At 40.7% G+C, this 9,489-nt stretch overlaps 2 protein-coding genes across 2 annotated transcripts; both read right to left on the reverse strand.

The window, feature by feature from the left end:
• Positions 1 to 5,084: 5,084 nt before the first annotated feature.
• On the reverse strand, positions 5,085 to 6,394 carry LOC118792426 (hydroxycarboxylic acid receptor 2-like). Its single transcript, XM_036550271.1, has one exon. The coding sequence runs from the start codon at positions 6,039 to 6,041 to the stop codon at positions 5,085 to 5,087; it is 957 nt and encodes a 318-aa protein (XP_036406164.1). The 5' UTR covers positions 6,042 to 6,394.
• A 1,455-nt stretch (positions 6,395 to 7,849) lies between these two features.
• Positions 7,850 to 9,064, reverse strand: LOC118792428 (12-(S)-hydroxy-5,8,10,14-eicosatetraenoic acid receptor-like). The gene has a single exon (XM_036550273.1). The coding sequence runs from the start codon at positions 8,852 to 8,854 to the stop codon at positions 7,850 to 7,852; it is 1,005 nt and encodes a 334-aa protein (XP_036406166.1). The 5' UTR covers positions 8,855 to 9,064.
• Positions 9,065 to 9,489: the final 425 nt, after the last annotated feature.

The raw sequence follows: 9,489 nt of genomic DNA on the forward strand, positions 1-9,489 counted from the left end.
GCATATAAATTTTGCTCCTGTTTTCCCTGTCACAGACACTGTAGTCAAGAGCGTTAATGTGGTCGAGATGATGAATGTGTTGCTGTTCATCTTGTAGGGTCCGAGCCAGCAGGAGGCGCCGTCGCAGCAGCACGTCGAGCTGCTTCAGAGGGTGGTCCAGGAACAGAACAGACTCCTAGCGCTTATCAGCCCAGGTGGGTACTCCAATCTTTTCACCTAGTACTGTCATTGTTATTGTTTGCTGCTAGTGTGATGATGTGGATGCTGAAGGGTCAAGTAGAAGATTAGGAACTATTAATTTCATGTATAACTGATAACTGTCAAAAAATGCAAGTAATGTGCATTAATAATAGCGTATGAATTTTGTAAGGCATAGACTGAACATCAAACAATCATCACAAGGGGAAAAAGCCATGTAATCCGGCATTGTCAGAACTGGTTGGTTTCATCACAGGATGTTGGACATTCAACAAAACATGCCCCCCTACACTGCAGTAACTGGCATAATAATACACGCAGAAATACAACAGAGCAGCTCCTTTCCCACAATTGCTGTACTCATAAATACAGAACTTGCAGGAAGCCTCTGCTAGAGTTTGTCTAATTTTTTAAATCACGTTGGCTGATTGTTTCTACAATAGTTGTAGATTTGAAGTAGGTGATAAGTGTGTGAGAGGCCAGGACCACACCCTGGAGTGACTTCATGTGATACTGTAGGTGAGTGGCCAGGATCGTCTGTGGTGAGCTCATGTGCCTGCCATACACGAAGCTGCAGTACCCCTCAATGTAAAGAACAATTGTCCTCATTTTCAGTGGAATCTGATTTACCATCTAGCTGAGCTCTTTATTAACACTGCCAAGCTCAGCGTAAGCTTACTTGCACAAAACATCATAGTACCCCACAGCCAGACCTTGGAATGGATCAGTCACGGTTTGGGTCAGAGTAATTTTTATACATGGAACAAACAACATTGCACTCCCAAACAAGTACTTTCTACCTTCCTTCTAATTTTATGTAATTTTAATGTGGGTTTTCTTTCACACCCGTGCATTTTTTTTACCTTTGTTTTTGCTCCTGTGTACTCTTCTGAAGCGTCATAGCAGCACATTTGCCTATTTAGTGTATGCCTCAGGCTAGGATTATCATACTAGCCATATTTGATTAAAAACTGATAACGTAGAACTGTGCAAGTTGCAGCACTGCAGTAGCGGTAAGAGGTAAAGAGATAAGATGCCATGCAAGTTCCACTACATGCCACATTCTGAACTCTGATAATTTTTACAGATAGTGGTCACCATGTATCTGCTTTCATATTTAATGTAGTAGCACACATGCACAGTGCACATTTCCAGTACGGGTAAGAAATCACAATATCTTAACAGTATACAGGAGATCCTTGTGGGGGATATGGCCGAGGGAGTGTATAGTGTGCTGCATTGATTATATAAAGTTTATACACAAAACAGATTTGTTCCTGTTGTGAAAGAAATGCCAGAGAGGCAGGGTGCTCTCTGACATGGGAACAGAGAGTGAAACCAGGGACAGGAAATGATGCACGATGTGAATATTATAAATAGCAGATTACACTTTCACAAAATGGCAATCGTCTTCCTCTGTAGACCTCTCTTGTGGCATGGATTTCCATTGAAACAATGACTTCATATTCTGCCGAAACACAGCAAATGCAAAAGGATTTTAGATGTTGCTGGTTGTTTTGTCTTGATCCATCCCTCTGACCGAACAGAATCCAGTGTTGATTCTAAATCAGAGTTGTTTGCAGTTGTCCAAAGTTAAGTTTGACATAAAGCTCTCTTGACATTCTTCTGGAATGTAGCTTTGTATGGAGGTAATGTTGATAATGATTTTTCTTAGCTTATCTTATTCTATGTTTTTTTTTCTAAGTTTCTTTTCAGCATTTTGATCATAAAGAGCACGCTCAAACTTTGATGCAGAACTCATGATTGTTTCCTCATTTTATCCTGCCAGCGACATCAGATCCTTATAGTGTTGTCACAGTTTTTTGAGTTCATAATTTCCATTAGGAGAAAAAGCTACATGTAAGTAAATTTCTTATTCAACCAATGCCACTGGCAAGAGTCCTTAGGGCCTTCTAACTGTAAGATGAGTTTTGATTCTGTCTGTTTCAGACTCAGGTCAAAGGGCTCAGAGTAAGTACTTTGACTGGCTGAGTGACTGGGGAACCCCCTCTAGTTATAGTTTTTAATGTCTTCTGATATCTGATGGCCAGTAGTGTCTTATATTATTTACTGTATGATCCTTGGATCAGTCTCTGATAGGATGCTGATTTAAAATGTTAGTGTTTTCCTGAACGTCCAAATATGAATTGTAGAAACCATTTCATAATACTTTTGTATCCAAAAGTTAATGTGGTTTTTTGGTTGAAAAGATCTTTTCTACCCATGCACATTCATACTTTCCATGATGCAAGACTTGACAGACAAAAATCAGACATCAGCCTAGTTAATTGGAGTACCTAAGAAAAACCGTCATTTTTCATAAGACGTAAGACATAAGATATAAGACATGAAAATTTACTTTGCTTTTTGTGATCAAAATACTACACATAAGTTAGTTTTCAGGTGATATACAGGTTCTCACCAATACATGAGAAATGTAAAGGCCAAAAATGCTTGCTTGACTGAAATATTCATGTCTAGGGCTGACATCAGAAACAGGTGTCTGTTTAAATGTAGGGGTGACGTTTTCTGATGTTAGAGACTGTGTTACCAGAAAAGTCATAGCAACAAAGACTGACTCCACAAGTGGGAATGGGAGCACAAGAGTCAGAGTGTGGCAGCCAGACACAACAACACTGATATCTGGGTGTTCTCCTCACAGAGGGACTTTGGTTTGATTCATTATTTTGTCTGTAGTATTCTAGCTTATGATTCTCTTTGGAGAACCTTCGATTTCATATGTGTTTTGAAAACTCATTTATGATCGTTTCTAAATAAATGTCACTGATGGTGAGCGAAGGGCTCCAGTGGACCAACCGCATGGTCCTTGGTTTTGACCAAGGACCGTGCGTTCCGAGCAAGGGCCATGGATTCTGACCTATGACCATGTGTTCCAACGAGGGCTGTTCATTTATTGCTAGCGTGCAAAATGTCTATTCCTAGGAGAACATCAACACCCCACTGTGTTTGTGATACCAGATCAACTTCAACCACTATCTGGTATCTGTGTAATACTAGTCAATTACATTTCCCTTAGTAAAGGAATATCAGCCTTGAAGTGCATTTATCCTGATACAACCAAGGCACCCAAGCAGCATGTCAGTTTAAAATATACAATATAAATATACTGTTTATCAAATATACTGTTTATATACTGTATATCAAATATACTGTTTACTTACTGTGTAATAAGTTCATGATGAACAGCTTATTTTGTTTTTCAAAATAAAGCAATAATTCTCACTTGTAGTACTTGCAGCGTTGTATATAGATGTATAAACATTGTAACATGGCACTGAAATGGAATCTCGGTGTGGTGAAGCACTGGGGTGCTGGAGGTGGTACTTGAGTCAGAGAAGCAGAAGCGTTTTTATTTGCGGTAAGGCTGAGTGAAGTGTTCCAGTAAGCCAGGACTGATTATTCTGTGGCAGTGCTGTGGGGGAGGCCACAAGATTGAGGGCGTCTTGAAATGGACACCACACCATAATCGTGCTGATACTGACTTTCCACTCAGCTCCTTGGATAGGTTGCAATCCAACAAAGATGAGTGGCCCAGACATTTGCTTGCTTTAATTGTAAACGAGCTGTTCGCGCATGTTTGAGACTCGCTCTTATCAGAGTCACAGTGTATTACTGTATTACTGAAACATGACTTCAGATGAACAAAACAAAAAGGAAATAGGTTATGGCTGTTGAGAGTGAATTGTTGAGGATTTGATTCCTATCTGATGTTCTTCAGAAAGTTTAAATTGTCAAAATAATTAGGAGGAAGGCGAGAGCGCATGTTGATATTTAATCCTGCCGCTTAGGAAACTGCTTCTGACATTGAAATAATATGAACAAACAGGTGTTTTGCAGTGCGTCCTATACCTTATTATGCAAGTGACTGCTGCAATCTGCCTGTACACTACAGCATATTTGTTGAAGTTCTGGTTTTTGGGCAGTTTATTATTTATTTATTGTAATTACTTTTATCCTTACTGATATGTAACTCAGGGAAAATTGGACTGCACACGCATTATGTTGGCCTGGTTGTCCAACCGTTGCCCTTGAAAACCAATAAAAATTTGGTCACACAAAAAACAGCAAAAAAACAGAAAAATGTTTGATGAAATAGTTCATTGCATCCTCTTGTTTGAACAGTCAAATTAGGTCTCAACATTCAACATGAAGATTCAGTTTATACTTAACACCTTATTGGCTGAAATATGAGAGCTTGAAAAATGTGTAAATTACCATTGGTTAGAGAAAAAAAATCATTAATGGTTTACAAAAGACTAGGAAATATATCACTTTCACCCTTCATTAATCATTTATGTCTATTAGGTTACCTGTAAATATGTCTGCAAAAGATTATATTACCTTATGTTCTTACAGTCGTTGAGGTCAATACATTTATGCGCTGTTACAGATGAACACTTTGTTGTTTCAATTTCAGATGCATATTTTGCAGGAATTTCTGGTTTCTGTTGCTTAAACAGTGGCTTTTGGATTTGTTTGCACTTTTCTTCACACATCAGAATTCATCTTAATTGCAAAAATGTCAAACAGTTTGATGAGACAGGCTTGAACATTAAAATGCGCAGGCCTACATAAGCAAGGTAAAAATCTTAAAACCCGTTTTTTAGTTCAAATAACCACACCAAAATGCTCAGTACCCACATTTATTGCAAAATCAAGTCATGGAATAACGCATTCAATAAAACTGGATGTAATATATTATATTACATTACATTCATTTAACAGATGCTTAGAGCGAGTAATACATCACCTTCTGACCAAAGAGGTCCAATCTGTAAAGAAAACTGTATTTTGGAATCATAATTTCATAAATTCTTATAATCATTGCTTTGTCCATGTACTGAAGCATTTAAATGAGCTGATTACTAACTTGTAGTTGCCTGGTTCAGTGTGCAAATTGTTGGTTCTTGGCTCATATCTTTGGGCTTCTTCCTTTTCAGAAGAAATGCACAGTTTGTCATGTTCAATATGTATGCATTTTTGAACTTGGTGCTGCAGAAGCAATACACTAGTGGATCCAGCAAGCAGTCCATGTAGGAGAAACATGTGAAACCATCAAAGACCTGAACCGCAATTCTTTCTTCATTGTGCAGTTCGTTGACTCTCGCAATCAGCAGGACCATTCTCGATATGGTGCAGGGAAGGAAACAGACAGAAAAAACAAGCACAACGGAGGTGACCAGAAACACCGCTCTGCGAAGCTTTGTCTTGTTCCCCACTGTCTTCCTTTTTAGCCTCCGCACGACCTGCACTGTACAGAAGACCAGGATGGCGAAAGGGATGAGAATCTGGGTGAAAAACACAATCTCCCTCAGGGTGTCGGTGAAATTGTCCTTCTCGCGGCCGTAGCTGTTGCAGCACTCGAAGGTCCTTAGCGTGGTGGGCACGGTCAACGGGAGCAGCAGCACCCAGATTAGGACAGAAATGAGAGGGGTCTTTTTCATCACCTTGAGGAGGTTTTTCTTCTGGACCACAAGGAAGTAGCGGTCGATAGAGATGACCGTCAGGAAGACGATGCTGGCACCTCGGTTTAGGAACAGCATGAAGAGCATAGTTTTGCATGTTGCGTCATCCTCGCTCCTTCTCAGATTATGGCTGAAATTGTATATTTTCATTGGCAAGGTGATCAGTAATAGTAAGTCGGCCAAGACCAGGTTTAAGATCAAGATGTTGTCTCTCCAAAATCTAAATTTGAAAACGAAAGTATACAGGATGGTTAGGTTCAAAGGCAGAGCCAGAATGAACACCACAGCGATGAAGGAGGAGAAGAAAAGGTACACTGTGGGATTCTCTGTGGTGCAGTTCTCCAGTGCTTGCATCATGTTCAATGCTCCTGATGCCAAAAATAAGTAAATTCTTTTGATAGTTTTCTATACAAGATTTCTGTAAAAGTAAAATAAAAATTTGTTCACTGTTTGTTGGTTTCCAGAGAAATGGTTCTGTGTTGATAATGCAAGTGTGAGGAGATCATATAGGGTACATTATCTGAAATCTGTGAAACAGGAAACTGGTGGGTGTGGTCTAAAGGGCTGATCGAGTTAAATACTTTATGCAGGTGCTCTTCCGCTCTCCATATTCACTTTTTGTCCGATGATAAAATAGGCACATGATCAAATCTGCAAGTTTCTGCAAGTTATGTTCATCAAAATGATTGACACATTGAATGACACATTCAAGAATTAATTGTAATTGAATGCAATATCAAAGAACAAAACATTTTGCAGTTTTATTTGATAAAGTTAAAAAAAAAACATTTGGTCCTCAACTTAGGATAAACTTTTTTTCATGTCTAATATGTTCACAGTGTGATTCAAAGCCACTCTCTCCTTCACGAATCCATGCTTAAAACTTGTTTTGTTGTTTTTCCTTGTGTGAAGGGTATGTGTGTGTGTGTGTGTGTGTGTGTGTGTGTGTGTGTGTGTGTGTGTGTGCGTGCGTGTGTGTGTGATGTTTGTGATGTGTGTGCATGCTTGTTGATGTGTGTGTCTCACGTTCTCTTGAAGTTTAGTTGCTTCATGTTCCTTGGAAAAATGGAGAAGCATGAGTTACCCAACACTTGGACAGATAATGCCAGTGCAAAATATAGATGACCATAGAAGTTGTGATATAAGGTGTATTAACTGCCAACACGCTGTGATGGCCTCCCTCTGTTTGCCTGTAGGACTGCTGCTATCTCCGCTTCTCTCAGCACAGTGGCTAGGCACAACAGCTCCTCTGGTTCCGGGAACAGATGCAGGCTCTGGCAGCAGTAATGTGCTCAGTTCCAAGGGGAGCCCCACCAGCGCTCTGGGTCCTACTGCCCCGTTTCCCTCAGAGGTCAAGAATTGCCCTGGAGCAGCCTGCAGTTCTCCTGTTCAGACAGATCACCTCTCTGGTACGGCCTGAGGCACGCTGGCTAAATGGTGTGAACTGTGTGTCAAGCACTTCACAGTTAGCTGTATTACACACATTTTTAAAGATATTTATGAACGTATTAAAGTCCACTCACACTGATTACATGACATAAACACACTCCTGTTCATGGCATATATTTATGCCTTACTACACCAAAGAAGAAGAAAGGCACATTCAAAATCTAAAAAAAAAAAATCAGCTTCCCTTTCTTATTGTTAATTGTCCCAAATATTTGTTGTGACTCTAAGGCAAAGGTTTAAGTTTGCAAAAGATGCAGTCACTGATTTGTAACCATGTGATTAATTTGAACAGAGGGACATTCTGGCATCTTAGAGTAAAGGGAAAAGATGACACTGTGAGAACTAGCGTTGAGTCACATAAGGTTTGGTAATAACAGAGTTACACAAATCGTCATCCTTGGGATGTCCGTGTGAAACAGCTGATTTCCTCAAAAACAGCCATGATAACAAGAATAATAATAACAAAAACAATAACAATAATAAACTCACTTCTGTTTGATACATTAATTTAAGATTTACACATTTCATAATATTGAGATATTTAAATGAACAGTTGGATAAAATTAATTGTGACCCACTACAGTTTGTAAATTACTGTAGTATCACTCTTAGTAGATTTTACCTTTACAAATAGAATGTTAATTGAAATATACATTTAAAATTTTATGAAATTCTCTCATTCCAATACATGCAGTAGTATTTTAAGAAATGTATGTTTAAAGAAGGTCACCGGCTTCTTTTACTGTATTCACCCGCTTTGGATTTGGTGTATTCCCAGATGAATTCGTACTGTCAGTGTGTTGTCCATCCTTGCTCAGTAAAAAGGGGAAGAACTTGGACAAATACAGGTTTTTGAAGTTGGTGCTGCAGAAGCAGTACACCAGCGGATCCAGCAAGCAGTCCATGTAGGAGAAACACATGAGGCCATCATAGACCTGAACCGCAATTTCTTCTATGTCATACAGTTCTTTGACTCTTACGATCAGCAGGACCATTCTCGATATGGTGCAGGGAAGGAAACAGACAGAAAAAACAAGCACAACGGAGGTGACCAGAAACACCGCTCTGCGAAGCTTTGTCTTGTTCCCCACTGTCTTCCTTTTTAGCCTCCGCACGACCTGCACTGTACAGAAGACCAGGATGGCGAAAGGGATGAGAATCTGGGTGAAAAACACAATCTCCCTCAGGGTGTCGGTGAAATTGTCCTTCTCACGGCCGTGGCTGTTGCAGCACTCGAAGGTCCTTAGCATGGTGGGCACGGTCAACGGGAGCAGCAGCACCCAGATTAGGACAGAAATGAGAGGTGACTTTTTCATCACCTTGAGGAGGTTCTTCTTCTGGACCACAAGGAAGTAGCGGTCGATGGAGATGACCGTCAGGAAGGCGATGCTGGCACCTCGGTTCAGGAACAGCATGAAGAGCATGGCCTTGCACACCACCCCTTCCTCGCTGCGCCGTTGCCCGTTCTGGTATTGGTAGGCTTTCACAGGCAGACAGATCAGCAGGAGAATGTCTGCCAGGACCATGTTAAACAGGAAGACCATGTTGCTGTTTGATTTCCAGAACTTCATCTTGAAGATGAAGAGGTAGAGGACGGAGATGTTCAAAGGCAGAGCCAGAATGAACTCCACGATCATCACAGCAGACAGGAAGTCATACAGCGGCGTGTTCTCGGCTGTGCAGTTGTTGGAATCGTTGCTGACCATTTGTGCTCCAGGCATCTTGCTCCGTTCAACGTGGAAATTTCGGTTGTCCTCAGTCAGCAAACACTTAAAATAAAAGACGGAAGTTTGTAGTTAAAAACTACTGTATGAGCCAACAAATCCCAAGTGGTGATCTCTCCACCCGCTCTATGGTAAGATTCACAGTCTGCACTTAAAGACAGAGCAAGAACGCATCAGAGGACTGAAGCATTTGGCAGACTCCTGTATACTGAGAGTCCTGCCTGCACTGAGAGGAATAAATGACTCGCAGCCAACAGAGCAAACTGTTCAGACTTGCTGGCTGAGCACCTCCCAGGCCTGAAGCAGCAAGTCACCACATGTTGAGCAGATAAGCACCCGATCCTGTGGATCCCGACAAACAAACTTGCTCACCGTTCATGCTGCTGCCATCTCATTTGTCATCTGTGACTCCTGATTTATTTCTGTCTCCCATCCTGATCATTTTCAGGGGAGTTCCTGGAATAGGCTGTTGGTAGCATTAATCATAGTGCAACACTAATAGTTTCAGTGCAGCGGTCATGGACGACATTTGCCAAGTTTCATATACCAAAACAGAGTGCAAAGAGAAATGTCTGTGAATCCACAGGCATCTGCTGCCTGAAAGCGAGATCATATCTCCCAGCTGCTGGAAT

This window comes from Megalops cyprinoides, chromosome 17, assembly GCF_013368585.1.
Source record: "Megalops cyprinoides isolate fMegCyp1 chromosome 17, fMegCyp1.pri, whole genome shotgun sequence".
NCBI classification, from domain to species: domain Eukaryota; kingdom Metazoa; phylum Chordata; class Actinopteri; order Elopiformes; family Megalopidae; genus Megalops; species Megalops cyprinoides.